The sequence below is a fragment of the Calonectris borealis genome, chromosome 21 (assembly GCF_964195595.1).
Source record: "Calonectris borealis chromosome 21, bCalBor7.hap1.2, whole genome shotgun sequence".
NCBI classification, from domain to species: Eukaryota; Metazoa; Chordata; class Aves; order Procellariiformes; family Procellariidae; genus Calonectris; species Calonectris borealis.
In genome coordinates this window covers 11,715,837-11,742,423 of record NC_134332.1, presented here as the reverse complement: position 1 = coordinate 11,742,423, position 26,587 = coordinate 11,715,837, and the positions used below count along the sequence as shown (strand labels likewise).

General features: G+C 49.1%; 1 protein-coding gene across 1 annotated transcript in view; it reads left to right on the top strand.

Annotated features, from left to right (window-relative positions):
* The window catches only part of NR6A1 (nuclear receptor subfamily 6 group A member 1), an 83,081-nt gene that overhangs the window by 41,024 nt on the left and 15,470 nt on the right, over window positions 1-26,587 (top strand). Inside the window, exons 3-5 of the mRNA XM_075170862.1 lie at window positions 18,951-19,181; window positions 23,898-23,953; window positions 25,983-26,140. Of these exons, the coding sequence (XP_075026963.1) occupies window positions 18,951-19,181; window positions 23,898-23,953; window positions 25,983-26,140 (445 nt within the window). The remainder of the gene's footprint in view (window positions 1-18,950; window positions 19,182-23,897; window positions 23,954-25,982; window positions 26,141-26,587) is intronic.

Below are 26,587 nucleotides of genomic sequence, written 5' to 3'. Positions count from 1 at the left end.
AAACAGCTGTATTAAAAAAAGGTTGAGAAATGTGAAAAAATGAGGAAGGAAGACAATAATCACTTCACAAACCAAAAAATGATTCCAGCGAAAAGCGCATTTCTGAATCTTGCCGAAATAAAGCCCAGAGTACCTGGTCTGTGCCCACCCTCTGCCCTCCCGTCGCCGCGAGCACACCAAGGCAGAGCTGTTAATCCTGCCCATCTCGGCACCGTCCTGCGCTTCCACTGTGGTGCCATTCAGCGGCACGTGAGGATTCAAGAGCTCTACAAAAAGGGATGTTATGAGCAGACCAGTAGCAGACTGGTCTGGTCCTGGACCCACGGGTCCCTTCTGTGTTTAGATGCCTTAATGAGACAGGCTTCTGTGGTCAGGGCTGCTGACAGGAAAGAAAAAGGGGAAAATAAAAATGTGTGTAGGGAAGTGTTGTGGGAAGAGCTTTCCACAACATTCATGGGCTCTTAATGTCCCGAGGACAAAGTGAGAGGAATTCAAAGAAATAAAACCTCTTGGCTGGCTATGACAAATCATAGCATTGTTACATTACATTCAATGTATTTTAATTGACTCTGGTTTTGTCCCCTGTCGGTTTTATAGTGCTGTCATCTGGAAGACAAATATAGAGCTGTGCTTTCCCAGCAGAGCTGTGCTTGTATCTGTACTGGATGTATCTAGAAGACCAGACTTCGTGTGAACTGGATAATTACTCTGTAAATGAACCAGAGCAAACAGTGGGTTTGTGAAGTATCTTCTAATGTGAGTAAAATATTGACTAGCTACCAATTAAGTTAGCATGAGGGTGGATCATGTGGAAAATAGCATGTGAAGATGTAGTTAGACTGTATCGTGAGACACAGGTACGTAGGCATCAGCTTGATATCCAAAAAATTAGTTCCACTATGTGGAATAAGTTCTTGACTCCAAAGCAGACTCTTGGCACAGAGCAGATCCTCTGCTGCTTCAGCCGGGGAAGTAGCTGGTAATTAGAGGCTCATCTTCTGTGAATCAGCAACAAAAGAAAATGAGGGCACATTTTTTGAATGGGCTTGATGAAAACAGAGGGATATTGGGATTAGAGATTCTTGGTGTCTTTTCTGGGTTTGGAGAAGAGTGTGATTTGTCATGCTTCCTTCTGAACTGCCATTGTTGGTGCACCCTGCTTGGTCCTCTTCCTGTCTACTCAATTTGTTTGGTGGTTGTTGGGGTGTTTTTGTGCAAGATGACGACTTTTCCCAGTTTCTCCTGCTTTCCTCCCCATTTGTGAAATTAAGGGAAATTCCTTAGTATGCAGAAGACCCCCTTTGTCTTTGAGCTATCTGGTTATGTAGAACAGTTTTATGACTATAGGAATTTCATCCTGAAAATGTGTTGCAGTCCTGGGGACTCATGTTATGAACAGCCAGTTGTAGCTGTTACCAATGTGTAGTAGCTTTCTTCCTCAAGTACATTATCTTATTACCATAGATTTAAATATTTGATGTACAAAATGTTGCTGCCTGATACTCCAGTAGTATCATATAAGACACATCACAATAGATACCGAGTTTAAAGATTGTTTTAAATGGCTTTAATACAGACAGAGGTCAGAAAAGGCAAGATAACAGCAAAAGAGGCTATGTCAAAAAGTAATTAGAGCAGGACAAATGGATTGTGCAGGCATGTCGAAGGCTGTTATTTCTGTAGGCAGTGAGTAGGAAAGGTGTTAATGTAATGTGACAGATCTGGAGCAAAAATGAGGGTGCAGGGAAAACAAATAGGAGCTGACCAATGGAATGGTTTAAATTATGAGGTTTGCTTTAACATAATTTGATTACACATGAAAGAAATGTTTAGTGTAGTTTCTTTGAAAATCTAATTGTCTTAAATACTGCGTGTTTGATTCAGTCTTTACACCCAAAGAAGCCGTCCCCACTCTGCGGCAGTCTCGCTATCTGTCAGTAATAAGCATATGAATAGTTTGCTCTGTGTAGCTTCACAAATGGAGGAGGATGGAAGATTTTTTCCCCTAGCGTTAGTCTAGTAAAATTGGCTGTTATTTGCAGCCACGTACATCTTCATTTGGGATGTCGTGCTATCTAGGGTGGGTGGTATTTGGGGGCTAGGAGCTGCTGATTTAGATTATGTGAAAATTGAGAATCTAATTTATCAGAAGGAGAGGACTAGGATTAGATTTAGCAGAAGGAAGACAGGGTGGTAACAGTTATTTTTTCAGCTCTTGCCCTATTCAAAAGTGAGAGCAATATTAGTAGGAGGGGGTAGCAATGCAGAAGTGCCCCGGATTTCCAGACTGCTCCAAAGGACAGAATAAAAAGATTTAATTTCCCGACCACTGTCCTCCTCTGTGGTGTCATTTGAAATCACGCTGCCTGCTGTACACGTAAGGGTTCGATTTCGCAGGCAGAACAACCCGTGTAGTTTATGGGAACGTTTTCCTAACATCTGCAATAGCAGAAACTTAAAATTATGAAAGCGTCTTTCTTAAGGAGCACCAATGAAGCTTTGAGCTGGATGCTTCACTTCATGGCTAGACAACGAAAGGGCATTCAGAGCCTATGAAAAATCATGCTCATAGGCAGCGAGGCTTGGCGTTGACCCCTCACCCCTGTGAAACAGTGCCAGGTGTATCACTGTGCCACCTCTGCCGCGCTGGTTGTCTTTCCTTACTGCTTTGAGTCCCTCTAGAAAGGAAGGCGCGTTTACACAAGTTTTTTTTTGAGTACGGGAGTTTTTCCTGCCCCATTGTCCAGTGTCATCTCTCTTTCCTTAATTGTCCTTGCATTTCTGATAAATATATTTTCTATGGATTTTGACATTTTGCAATTTCATTTAAACTTGACATCATCTCAAGAAGTAATTGTGGTTTATAGATGGATAAGGTGAGATACGTTAAAGGTGGTAAATCATTCAGTCTTCAAGCTGAGGAGGTGTTGGAAGAGCTAAGAGCAGAAGCTGGGAGTTCTGGCAATGTTCTTTTTTTTAGTGGAATATGCTGTTTTCTGAACGGATGTATTCTTGGCCAGTTACCTGGGAACAAAAGGGAAGTCTGTGGGTATTGTCAGGGTATAGCAAGCAGTTCCTCCATACTTTTTTTCCCATTCTTGTAAATTCTGGAAGGACATTTCTGTTCAGCTTCTCCTTTTCCTGTAAAACCAGAAAATAGTATTACAAACTTCAACAAGTTAAATGTAATATTCAAAGAAGATTGGCAAAAAAAGACTTTTTAAATAGCTACTCCTAATAACAGAAAAGTTAATTGCAGTAAAAACAAAACCAAAGGGCCAGCCAGCCGGCTGCGGGCCTCATGTATGTCTCGGTCAGCTACGGAGCGTTCAGGGAAGGTGAGATGGCAAGTGTTTGATGGCAGCGCAGGTGGCCAGGAGGGCTCTCGCCTCAAAGCTTAGACCAGAGCTAATAGGTTTCTGCTCCTGAGGATAGTAAAAGCTGATTTTAAAATCTTGCTTTATATCTATATAGTACTCAGCGTTAAAGTATGACGAAGGTGGCACAGTGCAGATAGCGCATCTGCTGTGTCCCTGTCCGTGTCACGAAATCGGGTCTGCTGTGCTTGGGGAAGCCCCCCACGGCCGGTCCGGCTGTCGGATGCTGCCCTCTCCTGTCCAGCGCCAGCCTGGAAACCCGCGCCCTGCTCAGGCCGTGGATCTGGGGCGAGAAAGCGCTCGGAAAACTCGGCCCGTAAATGAGGCGGCGTTGTAAAACAGCATGTTGAAGGCTGGCAGTGAACACGGAGCGGGTCGAGCATCCCTGCACGGGTGCGTGGTGTGGGGGGTGCCCTCCGGGGTGCTGCCGAGGGGCAGAGGGGTTGGCATCCCATCTCACTTGAGTGCGCAGTAATGCTTCAGGGTAGTACATTTTTTAAACTTGCTGTAAATCCAAGGATTAGAAGCTGTCGACGTTTTCTCTTTCTGTAGAATACATGCATTTATCTTTGCTTGGAGATAGCCCTGCCTACAAGTGATGCTCGTGGCTTTCTGCTCAGCATTGCTTTCATGTCACACGTGCCTCCCAGTCCTCCTCCCTGCGCTGGCTGCTGTGCTGTGCCACCTCCCCGTCCCCGCTGCCAAGGCCCACCGATGTGCAAGAGGCACAGCGCAGGCAGTTAGTTCACAAACAGGATTTGTCCCATACTCCTAATGATCTAAACCAGCTAATTAGCAATTGGAGTCATAACAATGTGTTTGATGCAGGTACAGAATCTGCAGCTTTAGTTCTGAAGTTTTTTTCCTCTTTCTTTTGCTATCTGACCTGAAATTTGAGGAAATGTACTCTCACTGTTTTTTTGTTTCCTGGGGATACCAGCAATTGTTGCTGCCTATTTGGAAATAATGCTCAGAGCGATAATAATAACAACAGTTATAATAACAAACTGTTGGTCTGTTTTTGTTATTATTATTAAACATACCAGCAACTGCAGCAGACAGTGTAGTTGGTACAACTGCAATTTATGTAAGTCGCACCTAAAATAACCTCTTGGCTTTTCAGTTTCCCCACTTAAATGCACAAAACTTTTCCTGTCTCTTCAAATCCGGGAGATACTCTCTGCCTTCTGACCTGCATGCCTCTCCTCTGTTCCTACGTCCTGCTAAACATTTGCATTTTCTGCCCAGGCACAGACCCATTTCAGGTTTGGATGAAGAGATTTCTGCTCATTTGTGCTGCACTGGTGTTGACGGGGTGCACGAGTTCTGCAGGTGGGATATGCACCCGGTGTTCGCTCGGGGGAGAATATTGGCCCCGTGGGAGAAACAACGGGCTGCAGACGGACAGGAGGGGTGCGAGGGTCGGATCCAGCCCTGGGCTTGCTGTCGCCCTGGCTGCGCAGGCGCTGCAGCGAGCGGCGGGTGCTCGGGGTGCCGGGGGCTATTGCTGGTAACGGGGACCCAGCTCAAGGACTTCCTTCCGTTTTCCGGAATGATCTGACGCTATGTGACCCGATTTGGGTTACTGGGAGTTAGAGGAGACGCGCTCCCAGAATGGGATGGAGTCATCTCGTAGGAAGGGAAGCGCTTTCTGCGGAGGGTTTAGAATGGAGCTTGATTGCCTGCTCATAGAAATGTAAAGCTTCTCCCTTTGCAATTCTCCTTTCTTGTACTTGCCCACTAAGGCAGTAAAACCATATACTCCTCATGCCTGCAATCCCATTTGTTTTCCTTTTTTCTTCTGGAGACGACCTCTCTAAGCAGCCCTTAACCTCCCCCCTGCTTTTTCCTCTGTCATACAGAGCTGGTCTCCACTTTGTCACCCATCAAGCAAGACGCAATGAAACACTTCTTGCAAGCCATTCAGTAGACTGGGATGCCAAATTCAGTGGCCAAGCAGATAAAAATATAAACAAACAGATAAAACTGGAAATTTGATAGAAGGATTCATTCTGCACAACAACCTGTCAAACTAGTAAGAAGGAGGAAAATGCTTAATTTTATGTACACCAAGTGAGTGCCTTCACCAGATTTATCAACACCAGGTTCCTGGTGCGTTTAGCGCTCGGGAGCAGAGGAATTACCCACATCTGTTATTAAACTGCTATCACAAGACTTCTCAGAAGTCAGGCGGATGTTTATTATCATTTCTTGCAGTTCCTTCCATAGCTTCTGTAAACAATATTATTTTAAATTTTTTTATTGTCTCTGAAATATCTGTATACATAGAGTGAGGGGAATAGAGTTTTTGGGGAAAGTATGTGCTGTGTTTACCTGGAACCAGTTCTCTCGCTGCAGTGGCTGAAAGCGGTAACGTCCGCAGTACTGAGGCTGCTGAGATGCGTTAATCTGAGTTTATAAAATGTATTCAGCTACATTTGCAAATCAGCTTGGTTCTGGCATGCGAGCCCTGGGTGTCATTCCCCAGCTGAGGCTCCTGCGCACATGGGGCGGTTTCTGCCCCTGCTGAACCGCGCCGGCTCAGGAGCGTCGGCTCTGCAAAACGGGGGTGCTGCCAGTGGCACCGTTTGTTGGTAAAATAAAAACAAAGCCAGGAGTCTGGTATTTCCTTATGCGCTGTTTGTTGCTTGAAATCAAATCCACTTTAGTATTTTAGTTTGGTCTGTGGCAAGCTCGCTTATGCAGAGGCAGCTCTTGGTTTAGTTGCCTTCAGTGCCGAGATGGGCTCGGTTTTGTCGTCCGCAGCCTGGACTTTGTTCGTGCCACAAAAGGGCCGATGTCTCAAACTGCGTTGACACAACAGAGCCCCGATTGTCATGAAAATGGGCAAAGCCTCGCTGGAGCCCAGAGAATTATGAAATGGTGGCTGTGGGTGGGAGGGCGAGAGCCGAGGAAGGGCTGCCCCTGCCCTGGGGCCACGCGGCTCTGCCAGCCCCGCTCTGCCCGAATTCGGGTTTTTCATGAAAGTTTCTAGGGATCGGCTGTGGCAAGTGGTGGTGTCTGCAGACAGTTGTTCTGGAAGACTGTCGCTGTCCCGGTCGGGCAGTGTCTGAACCATTTCAGCACTGCCTCACGACTCCAGTTAGGCTCTACACTTCTGAAAAAGTCACGTCTTTTGAGAATTCCTTCTCTCTGGAATTGCGGTCTCAAGGCACGCACCTGGGGAGAGGCGCAGCGCCCGGCGGTGCCCGCTCTGCCCCTGTCTGCAGAGTCGCTTCCCGCAGGCAGCCCGGGCGAAACACCCGCGCTCCCAAAAGCAAATAGGGAAAATGTTCTTAAGAAAAAGCTCTCAAAGCACTCCCGCATTTGTACAGGATGCCTCTTAAAGCGTTGCACAACTCTTACGCATATTTTCCTTTTCTCCTGCCACATTTATAACCTGTCATCTTCTCCACACTGTCCCCTGGCTGGTTTGCCTGGCACCACAGATCACTGTGGATAAATTGCAACGAAACTTAGTGTTTTTCCTGTCCTCGCTAGCAGACAAGTGACCCCGTTGGTAGTGGGATGAGACAATGCTCAGCACCCCTGGAGATCTTCCTGTGTCCTCCTCTTGCTTCCCGTGCCCATCCCTTATGGCCATAATGTCAAGACAATAAATCTGTGGCAGGCAGCGGAGTCACTTGTCCAGTTTTTGGCAATGGTTTTGGCTTTTACTGTTATGAACTGGTGTTAGTCTAAAATTTTAGGTATCAGTTACAATAGCGTCAGCTTTTTCTGTTTGGGGTGGGTATTGGCTGATTTAGGCTAAAATAAGAACCAGCCACTTTATTTTTCCTTTTACCAGACTTGCTTTAAGGCTGTTTGGTTCAGACAACGGAATTAATCTTTCTTGTCTTTTTCCTGCCCTCTGCCCATTCCTAGTTTGGCCTCTCATTTTACAGAACAGTTCCAGATCTCTGCAATTATTTTCTGCCCTTAAGGATTTATTATGGACAAACTGTGACATGTGTATTTAATGTGAGTGAGTTCTGAGTAATTTGGAAGATTTGGGTTGTTTGGCCAATTATCTTCTTCCCAGCCGGGTTTTGTCTGTACTTGCAGTTGTTTCTGAATTAGCAGGGTTTTTTTCTGGTGTATCTCTGTTTTGAGTCCCAACAGCAGTTGTCTGAGCAACTTCGTGTCAGCGTGTTATCCTCAGATTAAGTTGCTTTATTTCAGATCGCTGTGTCCACATCACACTGCGGTGTTACAAAATAAGCTTTCTGCATTCTGGTCACACTTCTCCGAGGGGTGCCGGGAGCGAGCAGAGTGCTCACATGGGATGAAGAATGCGGAGATTTGGGAGCAGGCACAATTGCAAACAGCTGTGTAAACAGCGCAGCCAGGGGATGGCTTACCTTGGCCATGCGCTGCGAGGGCAGGGGAACAGCTCCTCACACAGCCCTGCTTTGGTAACCTCCAAAGCAAAAAAAGAGAGGTCAATCCGAAGAGCATGTCAAGGACCAACACAGCAACTTTACAGATTTACAGCGTAAGCAAAGCAGAGACCTGGCCCAGTGCAGGACTGGTTTGCGACAGCTTGCTCCTGCATTATGCACCTGCTCCTGCAGAACTGCTGGGATAAAAACAGGATTATGAATAGACAGAATCATAGAAGGGCTGGGGTTGGCAGGGACCTCTGAGACCGCCTGGTCGGACCCCCTGCCCAGGTGGGGTCAGCTGGAGCAGGGTGCCCAGCCTGCGGGGAGGACGCTGCTGAGCTCTGCCCTCGCGTGCACATGGGGTTATTTGCATTGCTGAATGTCACCAGAAAGCAATAAAATTTCAGGCTTGGGATCAAGTGAAATATGACCTCTTTTGTTGCCTCTGTGCCTTGTTTATTTTAAGTCAGCCGTTTCTCAGAGCATGGTTGAGCCCTGCAGTCCTCAGGACGAGGAACAGAAGCAGACTGAATTTTGAACGGGGTCAGTGTAGACATCTGGAGGACAGGTTGAATTGGGCATTGGCAGAAACGTCTTTGGCCATTCCCTTAAATGCCTTGGTGTGGTGAGCGTTGGTTTGGGCTTGGTCAAACCCAGCTGACAACTGGGACAGGTTATTGAGCATCCCATGTTTGCAGCACTAAGGACACATGAACTGTGCAATATCCAAGGCTGAGTTCATCCCAGGAGGAGGATGAAAGAGCGGAAGAGCTTCCTGAAAACATTCACTGGTGCAGAGAAACACATGGCTGCATCTGACGAAGAGCTCACTGTTACCGGTGCTGCCATGGTAGTACCTGTTTTGAGATAGGCAGCTAAATCAGCCACGGATTTATTGTTGTGAAAGTTTGCAGAGCCACCAAGTTTAGAGGCAGAGATGATCTGCCTCAAGGAGGATGAGCAGCATGGGTTTTCTTCTCAGGTGAGAGAGAAATTGGGAAAAGAGGAAACACCCAGTGTCTCATGTAGTGTTTTTCATTGTAGTGCAGGTTTTCTTGTTGGAGCTATGGCCAGTGAGATTTTAACTCCATTCTAGCAGTAGCGCTGCTGAAACTGTTGCCATTAGGAAGGTGAATGCCAGCTCACTGACAGGCTGGTGTAGATCATGTTAAGTTCTGATCCTTTGACTGACCTTTGCACTTGTCCATCACCAGCTGCATGTGCACCAGTCCTACCCTCTTCATCGTCTCCGTGCACACACCGCTGTCCCTACGCCACCGCTTGGTTCAGGCGACCAGAACAGCTCACTCGTCCCCGTCAGCATCGACCATACCCCTCCTCCCGTGGGACGTGCTCTCACGGGGCCTGGGAGGGCCCGTGTCCCTGCTGATGGCATGCCTACTTGTATTTCCTGACCTGTTGCTGGTTTTCAGGCAGTGGTTTGGATTTTTCCTCACTCCCAATTTTAAAATGCTCCTGTGGCACTTCCAAAGCTGATTGCAGAATGCACCTGCAGGCAGAAGGCAGAAACCCCGATTTCCCAGCGCGGCTCAGCGGGTGTATTTTTTTCTGGAGCCAGGTTTGTTCTCCATGTTAGTCTGGGTACTAATCTTCAAGTCAGCTTTTGTGGGGCTGATGACAAAAACGCAAACTGATGCTGAATCACTTTTCTAAACCAAGCCTGTGCTAAGCAGCCTCGGAGGATGGAAAATGGATTATGCAGCAGTTTCTTCAGCTTTCCTCCAGAGTGCTGGTGTTGGGCATGGCCGAGGGGGATGCTGGAGCAGGTTGTGCTCCTGCTTGTCTGGCAACTACCACGCTTCTGTAAATGAAGACTATGAAATAGAGCGTGAGCTCGTGCCGTGGTGACTGTTCACCCTTCGGAAATCTCTGTATTATCACAGACAAAGGGCATGTGTTCCTCTGGTGAGGAAGCTGGTGAAGTGAGCATCCCGCCGCCAGTGTCCCATCCCCGCAGGCTGGCCTGCGCAGACCCCGCGAGGAGGGCTCTGGTCCCCTCTCCGCAGCGACCACCGCAGCAGCGCCTGCGTTCCCAGACCTGTGGGAACTGGGGGTCCCAGTCCATGCTCAGGGCGGGCTGCGGCCGTCGGCTGTGCCGTGGGAGCGCTCGGCTGTGCGTGGGCACGGGAAGGCTGGTGGGCAGCACGGTGCCCTCCCTCGCCTGCGCTGTGCCTGCCGGGGGGTGCTGCCGGCCGTCGCTTGGCGGTAAGGCAGGATTTGGCCATCCCAAGGGCGTGTTTCAGTGGCCATCGAATCTAAAAATGAAGTTGTGGCCAACAGTTGTTCTCCGTTTGAGGAAATAATTTTCATACTAGAAATTCCTGTACTTGTTGGCGCGCGTGTTCATTTGATACCTCATCTAATACCTCGTTTAATGCTCGTTTAAAACCTCCGCAGACGGCTCTGACCGCGCGAGGAAGCCAGTGGAAAATCTACGCGACTCTGGGCCCCGGGGGGCTGATGGTGGCCGATGATGGCCGCTGCCCTGGCGCTGCGGCCCGCCGGGCACCGGCGCTCGGCGGGCCCCGCGGGCGAGGCGGCCCCTTCCCGGCCCCCCCGGCGGGGCGCGGGGCCGGGGCGGCGCGGGGCGGTGCGGGGCGGCCCCGCGGCTCCCCGCGGCCCGGCGGAGGCGGCGCTGACATCACGGCTCGTTAGCATAGGGCCGGCCCGCGGTCGGCGGCGATGGCCGAGCCGGGCTGCCCGCCCGCCCGCGCCGCTGGCCCCGCTCCCCGCCGCGCCGCCGCCATGAGGCGGCCCTAGGAGCGCGGCGCCGGGGGGATGAAGCGGGACTCGACCTGCATGGAAGGTGAGCGGGGCCGCGGGCCTTTGTTCGGGCGGCGGCCGCCGGGAGGGTGCGCGGCCCCGGGGACGCCGCCCCCCGCCGGGGCCGGGGCCGGGGCCGGGGCCGGGGCCGGGGCCGGGGCCGGGGCCGGGGCCGGGGCCGGGGCCGGGGCCGGGGCCGGGGCCGGGGCCGGGGCCGGGGCCGGGGCCGTGAACAGCCCTAAAGGGTTTGTCTTTTTCTTTCCTTATTTTTCAAGGCGGCTCCGAGCTGCGGGGTGCTGGCCGTGCCTTCAGCTGCGAACAGGATTATGCAATTTAAAAAAAAAAAAAGGGTATTAGTTTGCTTTGTGGCTTAATTTGTTTATATTTTAAAGTTCCTAATCCCTTTGGCCATCTGGAAGAGCTTTTTTTAGTATTGTTAATTATTGATAGTATCGGGGTCATGTAGGCACTTGATAACGCAGCTCCATCTCTCCTGGGACTAATACTAGTTCACAGATATTTTACAGCTTTTTTTTTCCCCCTATGATTGAAGACAGTGGCAAAGCTCTCTGTCAGAATAAGGACGAAATACTTAGGGAAAGCACACTGCATGTTTGGGTAACACATGTTTTGAAAAGTCATTATTTTCAGTTGTGCCTAGGCCCTGCCTCCTCGTAGGCAGGGGCTGCTGGGTTTTGTTGTTGTTTCAATCTTAGGTTTTCTTACTTCTGCATCATTCCCAGTCGTTGCACATCTAGACAACTTAAATTGGTCCAAGAGAATTATTTTTAGGCAGGCAAGTCAGTTTTTAATCTTACTGCTTTGTAATGTATAAATTTTTAAAAATAGAGCCTAAATCAGATTTTAATTTGGAGCGTACGGCCATGCTGGAGCAAGGGCAGGGGACCATGCAAAAAGCTTTATTTTTCTTAAGTTGGACTAGAGAAAGTTGATCCCTTGGGAAAGCACCGGTTAAACTCGGAGTCGCTCTGCAAACTGTGTGAGCGTGGGTCGCGACGGAGACCCTTGTGCCTGTTCCAGCAGCTGCAAACTGCCGTTTCGGCTAACGGGGGCACATTTTGGTGCGGTGGGCTTTTGTTCCAAACTCTTTGTGCAACAACTGGCTGGAGCGAAGGATCAGGCCCTGTCGCCCGTCCTCCCGGTGCCGCACAATGGAGCGGGGCGATGGTCTCGCAGCGTCCCTCGGCCAGCTCCTGCCCGCGCTTGGCTGGGTCCCGCGGGACGTGGGTGCTCTGGGGCGCAGGGCTGGGTGTTGGGGTGAGGAAGAGAGGCAGAGCCGGGGGGAGAGGGGCTGCCAGCCTCTCCGGGAGAAGTTGCATTTCGCAGATGAGTTTTTGATATGCAAATAGTGATGGGTCCCAGCCCGCGGAAGGGAAGGGTGATGGGTTTCATCAGCTGCACGCTCTTGATTTATACCTACACGAAAAAGAGCAACCAATGATTACTGTTTTTTTATGAGGGTTTTCTTTTGACTGAACTCTTCTTTGGCAGAAACAAAATCAGTGTGGAATAAGACTGAGAGTTTTGGATTTAATTACTGGAAAGGGAAAGCAAAGATGAGGTGCGCTGGCCATTTCTCTGTTGCAGCATTTATCCTCTTTTCTTTTCAATACTCAGTCGGTGCTTTTTAAAATGTGACCGCGCTCTCTGTGTCTCCGTAAGTAGAACATCTTTTTACAGTACAGAGAATAAGGTTGCAGGCGGTCTCTTTCTTTCCCCTTCTTTTTTTTTTTTTTTAAAGGACTTGAGGAGGCTTGTCCATTTAAATTAACCTTTAGCCCAGCTGGGCACACAAATGTTTTTGTTTTAGTTCACAGAGGGTTAATTCTGTTCAGGCTCTTACCATGGCCAGCCTGATCCGGGGCAGCACAATCTGCTCTTTGAGCCCAGCCTGGCCAGGCAGGACGCTGGTGCCGTCGCCCGCATCCAGCATGGGGCTGGGACCCCCATCCGCGGGGTTGATGGCGGAGCGGGACGCCCCAGCCCATTGTGTGCCCGGTGATGGGCTCGGCCGCCGAGGTCGCTGCTGTCCCGGGGAGGGGCCACTGAACAGAAAATTTAATCCCTGTGTTCATCGATTATAAGTTAAAGAAAAGCCCCTTAAGCAAACGCGTTTTGGGGGTGGGCTTGCTTGGACAATGCAGCACTCCGCAGTGAGGGGGGAGTCGCCCCAGTTCTCTGTACTGAATTTAACAAGATGTTTTTCTTGAAACTAAAAATTGATTATGAAAAAGATCGTTAGGAAAGATAAGGGGAAAAAGAAACCTTTAAGACATTTGTTTGTGTTTGAGGCATCATCAGAGGCGGGAGGCGAGCGAGATTTTGTTGGGATTTAAGTAACACATGTGTGAGATCTCCCCCTCCCCAAACAGCTGCTATTTAGCAGCTTGAGATTTAAACCCAGCTAAAGGTATTGCGGGGTGTGTGTGATAGGGTGAGTTAATCACGAAGAAAATAAATGATACACAGTTGAAAAAATGTTAAATATATTGAGGGATTGCAGTGCTGAGTGTCATCTGTAATCTTTTTTTCATCTGCAAAAGATTTTCTTGTCTGTAAATCATGTTCTGTTGTTTAAATGGGAAGTTTTGCAAACTGCAGCTTTCTGCGTTCTCCCCCTCGCATTTCAGCAGGACCAAATCCCAGCACCGTCTGCTCTGGGGGTTTGGGTGAGGGTGTCTGCCTTCGCTTTTGGCTTTGCTCTAGGAAATAAAGTCTTTGTTTCTCCTCCGTTATAAAGCACCGATGTTGCAAGTCACACAAGCTGGCTGCACCGACACTCGGTCTTATGTCCAAGGTAGATCTCTCACAGGGAGCTGTAGATGCTCTATGGTTTTAAAGTGCATCTGCCGGGATGGGTGCGATCCTTCTCGCAGCCGTGGGGAGCTGCCGAGATGAAGCCAGCATCTGGTCCTCTCCAGGAATGCGGCCGTGCTGCCCGCCCGCGCTCGGAACGGCGAAGGCGCTTCCCCGTAGCCTGCTCGGGGTGGTTGTCCGCAGGATTGATACAGGTGGGAGCAGTGACGGGGGCTTGCTGAAGGCTGGACGTGTGTCCCCATACAAAATCTATTTGCTGTGTATTTTGTATGCTCATTCATGCACTTCAGTGTTTTCGGTACGTGTCTTTGCCGTGTGCTTCAGCAGGATTCGAAGGTATTTCCTTTTGGAAATTCATAGGTATTTTCTTTTAAAAATTATCAGGACTACTGATTCCACTGAGGGGAAAAGCAAGTCTTTTAAAAAATAGGTGTATTGCTTCTACCGTTTGCCTTATAAAACATAGACAAGTAGAGACTTCTTCTCTTTCTCACACCGTCTTCTGTGACTCTTGTGTAACATCATAATATTCTTGGAGAATTGTATTAAAATGTGGTATGAAACCTACCATGACCTCTGAAAACAATACATCCTTTAATGTGGCTTCGGGGAGGGGTTAGCGAGGGAGTAGCCATAAAAATCTTCAGGGTTCAAGATGAGGTTGAGATTTTTGTGAGTGCTTTTGTCGTAGCAGCAACTGTTTGATTTAGTGGCCCCTGGTACAATGGGTTGTGAGAACAAAGCCAGAATATCCCGTGTATGAGTTTGCTAAATGTAAGACCCATAAGGAAAATTGAGGGGGGGGAAGCATCCTCAGCCCTCTCTCTCTGAAATAAAACATGTGCAAGATATTTGAAAAAACTTCTTAACAATTGCTTTGTTTCTTAACCTACGTTGTCTTGTATGGCTTTTGAAACCAGAGGAATCTGTGAGAGGAGAGGTAACAGAGCCAGGGAGGAGGGAGGGCTACTTGCTTTAAAATTATTATACTTACTATGTGTTTTAATATTGTAGTGAAATTTCAAGGTTAAGGGAGTTCAGAGCACCCCCAGCGCAAAACTGCCTAAAATTTGCCTGTGCTTTACTATTTCTGTGAAGTTCGCTGCGATTCTCCCCGGCTGTCCCACCACTCGCCTACACAAGGCGCTTGCATTAAGTAGGGTGAAAAATAGCAAAGGTCAGGAGCCGGCAAACCCATGGGCCGCAGGGGGAGCGTCTTGGGCCTGGTCACGGTTCCTACAGGATTTTTTTAAGCCTCTGAAACTCTAAGACTTTCTGTAGGTGATTATTTTTATCTACCAGTTTTGTTTGAGCAGCAGTTTACAGGGTGTACGGGCACCTCTCTAGTCCCTGGAGGTCTGTGTCTTTGTCCGTGATGTGTGCTGCTGTTCTACGGTGAATTTTAATCTGGGAACGCACCCAATTAACAGTTTCTGCAGGGAGGCATGTGCAGTTATTGTAGCGATGGGGCCATTCACACCATCTCGCCGTCGCCCCGCTAGCGGGGAGATGGGGACGGCGAGGGAAGGATTCGGATTTCTCCTCGCTTTAATCATCCAGGCTTCCCATGTTCGCCAGGCGACGGCCCTATTCTTCCCACAACAAAAAAGCCGTGCCTGGAAATGAGCCCTCATTTACATCCTTGGCCATCAACGTGCTCCGGTGAGGAGGGAGGCCCGTGATCCGCCGCGGGACGCTGCGGGCTGGAGCACTGCGCCGTGATGCTGCAGCAATCCACAGCGTCCTCGTCTGCCTTTTGCCGTGTGTGTAAGCCGGTAGTTTCATGGCTCCCCAATTCCGCCCCAGCCTGCCCAGCCGCGGCACGGCGTGCCCGGCGGCGAGCGCGGCTGTTGCTGCTGACCCCGGGATCCCCCAGCGCCCGCGATTTATGGCACTGCTGGTGGGAGCAGGGGGAGGGCCAGGAGTTAAGCTGAGGCTGAGCTAAGCCCTGCAGATAGAGGACTCCTCTGTCCTCGGCTAATCCCCCGGCCCCCTCCCAGTGTTTACCAGATAGCTGAAGGTGGAGATTATGCAATTGGTGACTACAAAGTCATGTTTAGCTGCCTCCCTTCAGCGAGATGCTCAGATAGCCCCAGTCCTGATCTCTACCAGCATTCCTCTGCAGTCTTCATTAAGCACATACCTGAGGTTGTCTGTCCTGTAAAACTGGGAATGTTTTAGTGTGGTGATGACACCACGAATGTTTCTTTAGTTGAAGTTTGCCTTTCCTTCATTCATCTCTTTATTTTAAGGTTTCATAACGATTGCAGTGAAATTTGCAGAAAAGTGCAAATTTGCATGCTGTGCGTTAGCAAACCTTTTAAAGATTAATGCAGATTGGTTATGGTTTCTACTGGGTTTAAACTATGGAGAAAGCTGCTTGTGAGTAAGAGCAGCTGGTTTAGATTTTTACTTGGTTTCATTTCTGATCCTAATACATTTGGCTCATTTATTTCTATTGCGTTCACATGTTCTCCAGTAGTAAGAAGCTACACACTGGTTTGTCAGGTTGCTTAGTCTTTATCAAGATTGGAGGGGACTTCACTGTGACTTCTACCTCCTGCTGCTCCAAAAATCCCGTAGATAAAAACACCTTTGTCTCGGAAGACTCCCTGGTCAAATCTAAGTGAGGAAAACCAGGCTCGGTGTTGTCATGCTGAAGTGAGTTTGAACCAGCTCATCTTCACAAGCCGGTGCCGTCCGAAGGTTGGGCTTTTTCAAGGTCTGCATCATTTCACTGAGTGATACAAAACGGGAACAAGGGGTGTGGGTAGCACACCAGGCACGATGAGGATTTGTGTAGTTGTGCGTCCGCCCAGTCGGAGCTTTCTCGTTAGCTCCTGCGCGGGACGGTGGGCGCAGGCAGCTGCCGTGCCCCGCTCCATCTCCTGCGTAAGGCAGCGGTTCAGCCCGGCTTCATCCTCCCAGCGCTGTGCCCGGCTTCATCCTCCCTTCCTGCTCTGGCTGTGCTATCTTTTTCAGAGTAATCGTGTCGGATGGTTTCTCTGTTTTGGATTTGTGCCCTTCTTTTCCTTCGCCTTGCTCTTCAAGGTTTTTTTTATTCTTTCTGTCCTTTATACTGTCTCCTTGATTTTCTGACCTGGTCTGTCTGTCTGTCTCCCTTCCCTTACTGCCCTCTCCCCACCTCCTGTTATTCATCTTCTCAACCACTTTCCTTTACCCGTCGAGACCCATCATCTCCAAACCGTATGACCCTGTGCTGCCCACACCGGAGCACCGCTGTAATTCCCTTGTCGTCGTTGTGGCCACTCGGGTGCTGTCTGGAAGGAGCCTTTGTCCCTGCTGAGGTGTGAGGGTGCCATGTGGGTCACTCTCTTCCGCTCCTCTCACCTGGACATACCTAAAGGAGCACTGGCCCTCGAGTGCCTTCGCTCTGCAGCTCGCGGCCGTGTCAGAGGAAGAGAAAAGCAGCTCTGGCTGCTCTCCTCCCCGACTACGCCAGCAAGGTCTGAAATGCCGTGTGGTCTGGGCTGTCCCACCTTCCCCTCTGCGTTTTGAACAGTTGGGCTGTAGAGGAATAACTTCCTACACAGCACAGCCTGCAAAGCCTGTGCACTTCTTGTGTCTCCTAAGCAGCTTGCCTTTAACTAAATGTGATTAAATATATATATCACAAACTCCAGGGGGAAGGGACCGAGACACTGAAGTTAAACTCCAGGTACCCGAGGCTCGCGTGGAGAACCACGTGCGGCATCCGTCCCCAGGGAGCTGCAGAGAACCGTTGCCACCGGGTCCTGCTTTAGCTGTGGGTATTTCTGCCTGTTGGAGATTGCACAGTCATGCGTTCAAGCCAAGAAATACCAGAAATATGTGGTTTAACCAGCATCCATAGGAAGTGCGCAACTGACTGAAAGATGGAAGTGTGGTTCCTCGAGTTTCATTGCTCCAAACCAAAGCAATGTCCTTTCTGTTCCTCGGTGCCTCCACCTTGCTCGGCCAGGGTCATCTAGTCATCTGGGTAATGATTATTTGACATTTGGGAAAGCAACCCCATGAAGTATACTGCAGATTTGTGTGTTCCCCTGAACGTACTTGATAGTGCCCATCTTTGAAGTGCAGCTGTATGTGTAACTATCGAGATATTAATGGGGTAAAACACTGGGGCGGGGGAAGGCAAATTGGCCTGGCGTGTGAGGGGTTAAGCGGTTTGGCTGTGCTAAACATCTGCTACAGGAAAAGCTTCTGGTGCAACTTGCTGGCATTATTTTAAGTGTAGCTGACTGTTAATTTGAAGCAAGGTTTAGGCCTCCCTACGCAGATGCAAGGTAACGAGGATCCATCTGGGTTAACTACCTGGGTCCCTCCAGCCATCATTTACGTTTTCCTTTCCATTTGACGTTGGTGTCTACGGAGATCGCTGCCTGCTCGCAGGTTCTCGCTGAGCTGTGCATCGTCCCTGCTCTGTCTCAGAGGCAATGTTAGAATCTTAAGATACTGAATTTAATGTGACAGCTCCTGTTGCTGGGAGTCCTGCAATTTACATTTTTAGCCATCTGAAGGCCTTCCAAAGATTTGGAAAAGGAACAGTAGAATCACGTCATTGTGGCTTAACTGTACCATCATTTCTGTAATAATGAATACCGTAATTCACTTGGGTTCTGGGTGGTGATTTGTGCCGTGAGGCTTTTGCTGGCGCTGCTGGAGCTGCAGGAGGAAGCGAGGAGATGGCCGGGTCCCTCTGCTTGCCCCCGGGAATACTCAAGGTGTGACGGTACTCCACGTTCGTTGGTGTGCAGCCGGCACGATTTCTGTATTTGCACTCCCTGGTCTGTGTAGTTGATGCAGGGCACTTTAGACCCTTTTTCCCCTCAGGGTTTCTGTTCCTGTCTGCTAACAACAGCACAAAGTTCGATGGAGGCTGCCGGGGAGAGCCGTGCTCTCGCCCCCGCTCCAAGGGTCCTGTCCTGGCACTGGGAAAGTGAAAGGTGGAGCCTCCCCTTGCAGCCATGCGCTGCTGCTCTCCCGCGCTGTGCAATGGATCTGCAGGAGCCTGGCAGCCGGCTGCCTCTTCGTCAAACTGACTTGCAGAAGCTCAAGGGTTTTCCTACTCCCTGCCTGCAGCGGGTGCTGGCACCACTGGGCATCGAGAGGAGCATTCAGAGAAAAACCTGAAAATTGGGAATAAAACTGGGGCAGCGCAGCATGCTTGTGCCGCACTGATGAGAAAACATCATCCATTTCTTTGCTCTCATCTCTGTTCTTTGTTAAGGGAGTACATAAGGTAGTGCCAGGGAAGCCGCTCCGGGACTCGTTTGGGCCCCGGGTGATGGGTTTGACCTCCTGCCCATGGAGGGAGGAGACCCTGTTGTCTCTGTCACGGCAGGCACTGCAGCCATGTGGCCTCTTACAGCTGTAACTGTGCTCCTCGTGATCTGACCGGCACTTCGTTTCCCAAACTACTTCCATTTTTGATAAATTGTGTGACTAAGTGTTTCTGAGAGGCTGTGTTTTTAAACAAACTTGGGTTTTAGTTCATTCTTCTTGCTACTGTTGAGAATTTCTGGACTGTTTTGTTGACCACAAAGCCTTTCGTCTTCTCTTCCAGATGAGCGGGTGGATCAGCGAACCTGCCTGATCTGCGGGGACAGAGCTACGGGGCTGCACTATGGGATCATCTCCTGCGAGGGCTGCAAGGGATTCTTCAAAAGGAGCATCTGCAACAAGCGGGTTTACAGATGCAGTCGAGACAAGAACTGCGTCATGTCACGCAAACAGCGCAACAGATGCCAATACTGCCGGCTGCTCAAATGCCTCCAGATGGGGATGAACCGAAAAGGTAAAGAAAACTGGGCTTTTTACTGGTGGAGGTACAGATTGCGGCCAGTGTTAGCAATGCATGCTACCCTTCCTCAGCTGCCATTTTGTATTGCAATTCTGCCTCTAAAATTCTTGACAAGAAAACGTCAAACTTCAGTAAAATTATGCATGGATAAAAAATTCTTCCTGAACGACTTTGTTACTGTATCGGAAGAAAAAACTGTATGCATAGAAAGCACATATAAATATTTGGAGAACTGATTGTTGTGATCCCTTTTTTCAGGGAAGGAAACAGTTTGTTACTGTCCTTCCTGACGGATCTGTCCTTGCATTTACTCTGAGCGAAGTGGTCACTATTTCTATGCTTCCATATACTGACATGGCAAAAATGAATGCATTTAAATAGGCTTTTAAAATCCCAAGAGATCTGAGTCAGACTTCACCCGTTTGTTGTGGAGGGAGCTTAGACCTGCAGTTGCTGCCCAGTGATAAGGTGTGAGGGTCTTCGCTGACGGCCCGTCTCTGGTCGATGACGCACGGCTCCCAGCAGCGGCGTGTGGAGCTGGGGAATGCCGAAGGTGGTTTTGCCAGGTAGGAGGTCACTGAGGAGACAAGTGAGATCTGGGTTGGGGACAGCCAGAGGTGTTGGGGACAGTCCCTACGTGTGCAGAGGTGACGAAATGCTACGCTATCATTTTCAGGATGGAAAATCTTAAGTAGCTCAGAAATGAATAATAAAAAATGGACTGGGATTTATTTCGGTGTCATGTCTCTACTGTTCACTCCAATCTTTTGACTTTAATCTCTGGAAATGTTGTTACCGATTACAAGCAGAGATTTCTTGGCTTAACGGCAACAGGCAGGACTCTGAGCAGAAGTGGGTGCTGCTGTGGCAGAGGGGCTGCGTGGCTCCCTCCTGGGCATGCAGGTGGGACGGCGGGGGGACCCTTCCTGGCCGCCAAACAGAAGTGTCATATCATGTTTTTCAAATGTAGCTATCGATGCCTTTACTGTCATCGTTCATATGAAAGCCGCCTGTCAGAAGCACTAAAACTTCCATAAATTTACTGCAAATCCACTAGGATCTTCCTTAGAAAATGTGTCTCGGGGCTGAGATGGAAAGCTTATCTGCTGACTGCTTTGATTACAAATTATCTTTGGGAGTTTTATTTGATGGGGAAGGCAGGCTGGTCCCGGTCATCTTTTGACTGAAGGGCGTAGTTCTGGGTGACCGGGGCGCTGGCCGGGCTCGCCTATTTTAAGTGTCTGAGTGTGACCCGCTCAGCGCTCCTCCTCAGCGTTTTACAAACCGGGGCAAGCTATTCACGTTTTCTAAGCTCCCGCCCCGGCCCTGCGCGGTCGTCCGAGCCCATCGCGGCGGCCGGCCCCGGGCGGCCGCCTCTCCTCCCGACGCCCCATCTCCCGCCCGCTGGGCCCTGGCCGCGCTGCCCCTGCCGGCAGCGCGCGCTGCGGGAGCGGCGGGCGCGGCTCACCCGCGGGGGCGGAGCGCCACCTGCCGGCCCGCCCGCCGCCCGCCCCCCGTTCTGCCCCCGTTCTCCCCCGTTCTGCCCCGTTCTCCCCCGTTCTCCCCCGTTCTCCCCCGCAGCACCGCGTGACTTTCGGGTACAGCCTCTGCGGCGGATGAGGAGGGCCGCAGGCGGCGGCCGAGGGGCAGGAGCGTTAGGTTGAGGAGCATTTTCTTCCTGCCACGGTGCCCAAATTATTGTATAACTGAGTTGCAAAGTTACTTCATAACTAGGTCTCAATATAGTTATTTTTGATATAGTTATTTTTAAATTCAGGTAAGGCACAGAGCTTAACATTTGAAGGAAAATCTGCTTGAGGAGGCTTTGGCTGTCGTGCAGCCCTGTGCCAGACAGCTCTTCTGCGGAGTGCATCTGTGTTTCGGCACCAGCCAGGTCTCTTGAAGCCTTTTTTGATGGACCACCAGCAAAAATATTGCTACATTTTGTTGCCGATCTTGGCTAGGTTGTGCAACTAGCAAGACTTCCAAAAATCCCATTTAAGTGAAGCATCTTGAGTGTACTGGCAGGCAGGGGAGTTCAAAATCCGAGCTGCAAGCAGCAGGGAATGGTGCTGGTCCACGCAGGCTGAGCTTTGCAGCAGAACGTGCATTTGTCCTCGCTGATACCCAAGTCAAGTGTCGCAGCAGATGCAAAGTATTGCCGAGCTCCTCCCAGGTGTGGGGTTTTTCTTCCCTGTAGACTAGGAACGGTTGTAAGAGTTTACAAGAATAAACGAAGTCAGTTTGCATCCTGCAAGTCTTGCTGACGGATGCTCTGCCTGCAGGAATGTGGCGGGTCTGGCAAGGCAGTCTGGAGAGCATCGAAGCACTGGCCAGCAGAGAACTGCTGGAGCGCTGGTAATGGTTTCAAGAGTAGTAGGATACGTTTACCCTCCAGTTGTTGAAAAATATCACCAGTCTTAAAGATAATATGCATGAGCTTGGGCAATGCTGTGGATAGAGCTCTGGTTTAAATGGCACCCACTGCTGCAAGGACCTGCACAGCCAAACTACAAACTCACCTTAGCACCCAGGGGTTAAAGGTTTTACCGGGTGCGTTTGAGTTCAGAGTGCTGGAGTTCAGGCAAAGTGTTGCCCTCAGCAGTAGCTGGCTGTCTTTGCCAACCTGAAAGGCAGCTCATCAAACCAATTCAGCAGGGAGGGCAGCTCTGCTGGAGCTGGAGGATAGAGCTGCAGCCCTGCTGGTGGGCAAGGCAGAAGGCCACGGGAGGATAAAGACCAGCCTGGTGATAGCCAACATTGTCTCCACTGTTAAGAAGAACTGTAAACTCTGCAGAGGCAGATTTTCCAGGGCGTCCTGTAAGATGATGTGGACTCAGAAAAGGAAGATGTAAGCTAACGTCTGCTACAATTACACTTTGAACTCAAAAGACCAAGACAATTTATGTCCGTGGCTTGTAATGGAATTAGCTGAGATGCTTTCTGAATCACAATTAACAATAAAATATCTTGGAAAACTAGAGAAATTCCCCCAAAATTGAAAAAGTGTTACTGTAGTTCCATTAAGTTAAAAAAGAACTAAAGGGAGTAATAGAGAGCTAACCATGACGGCTTAGTTTTACATCAGCCACATTTTTTTAATGAGAAACCAATGTTTTTTTGAAAGAGCTTTCATACAAAATAAACAGCCTTGTTTGTTAAAATGTGCTTGTTGTCTTGCTATAGCTTAAAAGATTCGTGTGGTGTAAAAGATAACCATAATTGTTTTATGTCCTGTGTTTGTGGCTTCTCCAGGGTGCTTAAATGAACGCTATCTGGCATTTCAAATAAAAATACTTGCTGTTCTATGGAGGTGTTTGCGTTAGAAGGATTAAAACTCTATTGCTGATCTCATAACTTGGTGTTGTAAGGTGCCACAGGGATCGCTCTGCTGCTGGTCATGGGCTGACGGAGTTATAAATCATCAGGACAGTTTTGTGTAGTGATTTGCATTGCTTGACTAGGTGGTTACCATTCAGGAAAATGCAGTTTACATCCAAGAGCTCTGCCTTGCTGCGATTGCCTTGGGTGAACCCGTGTGTGTAATCCCTGAATTGCAAGTGCAGCACCGAGGCAGATGGGGACAATTTGAGCTGAGGACATCTAAAATCAAGCAGCACTGTGGCTTTTCTGGTACAGAAATTTTTCCTTAAATTTTGTGCCATTTTCTGCTTCGGGAGAGCCTCCTGCAGCCTGTGTGCCGAGCAGGGTGAGGCCGGCCGGCAGCAGCAAGGTCACTGCGCAGCTGGGGAGAGCCTCCTGCCAAGTCTGGCCAGGTCGTGGTGGGAAAGAGATTGGGACCTGATAAACAGGGGGGACCCGGCCCAGGAGAGGAGGTGCACGAGGAGCAGAGTTGGTCTTCGAATGCTGTCGGCTTCTGCAGAGCTGCTCTGCCAATAAAGAGAAAAGCAGGGGGAAGAAGAAGGGAGAGAAGCAGCTTCAGGATAATCTCCTTAATTGGACTTCACTGAAGTTCCCTGGAAATAGTTTAAAGAGCCTTAAAAATGCAGCTGCTGTATTGAGAAACTAGGCTGCCCTTCCAAACTGCATAGCTCGGTCTAGGAACTCGGCTTTTAAACAACAGGTTTGCATGCAACCGGCTGGGTAACACACCTCCCCTCCGTTTTCCGTGATAGCTGTAGGAGATCTGACCCTCTGAAGACAGCGGTGTTACTCGTTCCCACTGAAGTGCTTTATCTCTGTGTTGTGGGCAGCACTGGTTGGTGTCTCTCCAGGTGCAGTCTGGCCCGCGGTGGTTCGCAGGGCTGCGGGCAGTGGAGTTAGCAATGCCGGCGTTCGCATTTCATTTTCTAGCCATGGTGGGCATCCGTTGGGTTATTTCCAGGGGTGAAGTAGGGTTGCTTTCCGTGTGCCACTTCTCAAATTATTCTGGAATTAACTGTGATAAAGGACTTGCTATTCCTTCATGACCTGTCACTCAAGGGTCACATGAAGTAGCTAAACTCCCTGGGTAATGCTTGTAGCCCCATGGATGTGTGTATGCCCTTCGGGGTGAGGATCGTGGTGTGTGCTGCTCGCGCTCTCCAGTGCCCTGGAAGGCACTGGAGGTTTCTGTGTAAACTGCTTTGATGAGCAAAATGAATCTTTTAAGATACAAAGATTTTTTTAAAAATAGCAGATACCTTCTTATGTATTTCTGGAAGACTGAACAGCAGTGTTCCTCACTAAGGTTTGGTTGTTTTCTTTCAGCAATCAGAGAAGATGGCATGCCAGGAGGCAGAAACAAAAGCATCGGACCTGTCCAGGTGAGCATGTCCGGCCCTTTCTCCACGGCTCCCTCCAGCTTTTGCTCTCTTGGCCTTGGCACGCACCTCGTGGGCGGCGAGCTCGGGCCGTGGCAGCAGCTCGGCGTGGGATGGGGCTGGGGTTGATTTGACTGAGCCGTGCTCAGCCCTGCCCGTGCCTCCTGCTGGCGTAGCAGGGCTTTGGCTCTCCACAAGCGTTAGAAATACCTGTCATGAACAGTAGATTTGTAAATAAGGCGCGGTGCGTGCTTGTCCCCGGAGGGGCCACGGCGCAGTCCCAGCGTGCCTATGTGAATTCACGGGCAGTCTCCGGCCATCACGGTGCTCTGTCCTTTGTGAGCCGCGCAAGGACGTCCGTCCCTCCGCAGCTCCCAGTAAATCTCACGGGCTGCCTGCTGCAATTCCTTCAGTTGTTGCAAGCGGGGCACCCAGTAAATGTCTCGCTGATTGATGGCGCAGCTTGTCTGGAGATGTCTTGTAAAGCACGAGGCAATTCAGCACAACAGCTTGTACTGCACGCGTGAGAAATGATGGCCATTTCCAGCTCGATTCTAGGAAAGCGGTCTTTTAAAAGTTTACTATTTATTTTAATAAAACAGAAATAACACTGAAAGCATTTTCTGTGACCCTCTGTGCCTATGAAGAGACTACTCACCCCAGTCCAAAACCAAACCACGAGAAGCCAAGCAGCCCGATGCCCTGCTTGCTCAGTAAGGTCCTCCGAGGCAAACTGAGAAAAAGGCAAGAATTAGACAGTGCGGCCGTGCCTGTGGTCAGCATCAGAGAGAGCCTAGCTCAAATAATAAAAAAATCTCTTAGTAATGATGGAACATTTTCTGCTGTTTGCAAACATCATATTTATAACAGCATTAGTTACTGATTCTTAAAGCCTGCGTGGGTCTATCAAGGAAGAACAACCATTTCATTTCTAGCCAGGTAACAATTTTTACTGCCTCTCTGAGCAATGTAGCTGTAGTAAAACAGCAGCCTTTGCTAGCCGGAGTGGGCCCTTGCTCATCTGAGACTTGCGTGATCGGTCGATGTTGGACCACAGGTTATGCCATCATCTCCGTTCCTGGGGTGACACTATTTAGCTATTCCACTCTTCAGAGTCTCTATCTGGGTAAGCCTACCAAGTTTTTCTGACAATTTTGCGAGACTGGAATAAACTATCTAAGCAATGTTTGGCTCTTGAAAATGATGTTCAGAGTTCACTGCACTTTCTTGCAGCATGTTAACTCGAGGTCTTTCTGTATTTTGTGCCAGCCTCACTAAGGGACATGCACAGAAATAAAAAAAAAAAAAAGCCCAGAAACTTTCATGTTGCATTTTCCCCACTACCGATGGAACATTTCTCCAGGAACATACCCAGCTCTTTCTTGAAACTTTATACTTTCGTGAACTCCATTTTTTTATTTTTTTAAGTCCATTTTAGCTTCATATATATTACTCTCTAATACTTGTTTTAAGTATTAGATGCTTGATTACTTCTTTAGGTGCCACCTGGTTCTCATCTGGGGAAAAATAGTGAACAATGATTCCCTGTAAACGTTTTCCTGACTAATTTTATATGTCACCTTGCCTCTCTCAATTGCTTTATCAAACCAGAGCCCACCTCACCTTCCGTTTACCTTTACCTCTGCCGACTACTGAGTGATGTTCCCGATGAACTGGCCTCAATTACTCCCAGGTTTTTCACTGTGTGACAGTGGCTGATTTACGGCTCGTCGCTGTGTGTATTTGACATCATCTTTTCATGTGTCCATTCCTGTCTACTGTGTTATCATCACTTGAATTGTACTGGAGGCACTGGAGATCACCGTGATTAGCTGTAAATAGAACTTTTCATGTACGGTGTTAAATGTAAAGGAAAAATGTGATATCTGCAGGACTGGCGAAGCATTTCTCCTGGTGCGGGGTGGTTTCAGCTCTGTTGGATGTGGCCGTACGGTCAAGGTGTTCATGTACAGAGGCTCTGCCTTACTTCTGTTCTCAGCTGACGTAACCGTAATGGTCCTGTATTTGACAGATATCAGAGGAAGAGATTGAGAGAATTATGTCTGGGCAAGAATTTGAGGGAGAGGCAAACATGTCATGGAGCAACAACGGAGACAGTGACCATAGTTCCCCTGGAAATGGAGTTTCTGAGAGCAACCAGCCTTCACCCGTTTCTACTCCATCTTCAAGGTGAGAATGACCCCTGGAAGAATTGCACATCTTGACTGTCTTTCCCTGAGGGATACTTTGGGTCAATGTAGGAGAAATACACTGTGAGTGCGTCTTTGTGTAAACTGAGCATACTGTGGATTCTTTCATCTCTAATTGCGTTTTGAGAAAGACAGCACTGGATTGAAAAGAATTGAACTGGGACGTGAAACACTCATGAGCAAATGAAAAAGAAGGCAACACTGAGCTAAAATTGTATTTAAAATAGATCTCTTAATTTGTATTGATAGTTTTTTCTGCAGATTGTGAGAACTTGATTACTTTTCACTGTTCATTCTGTATAAGCTGTTTTTTCTCCACCGTGCTCAGATTGTGAAAACGCATGACTCCATTTAGGTTACTAATTGATGGTGTTACATTAATGTCAGTTACTGTTAGTGCAGCGTTTGATTGTAAGTATGGCAAGAA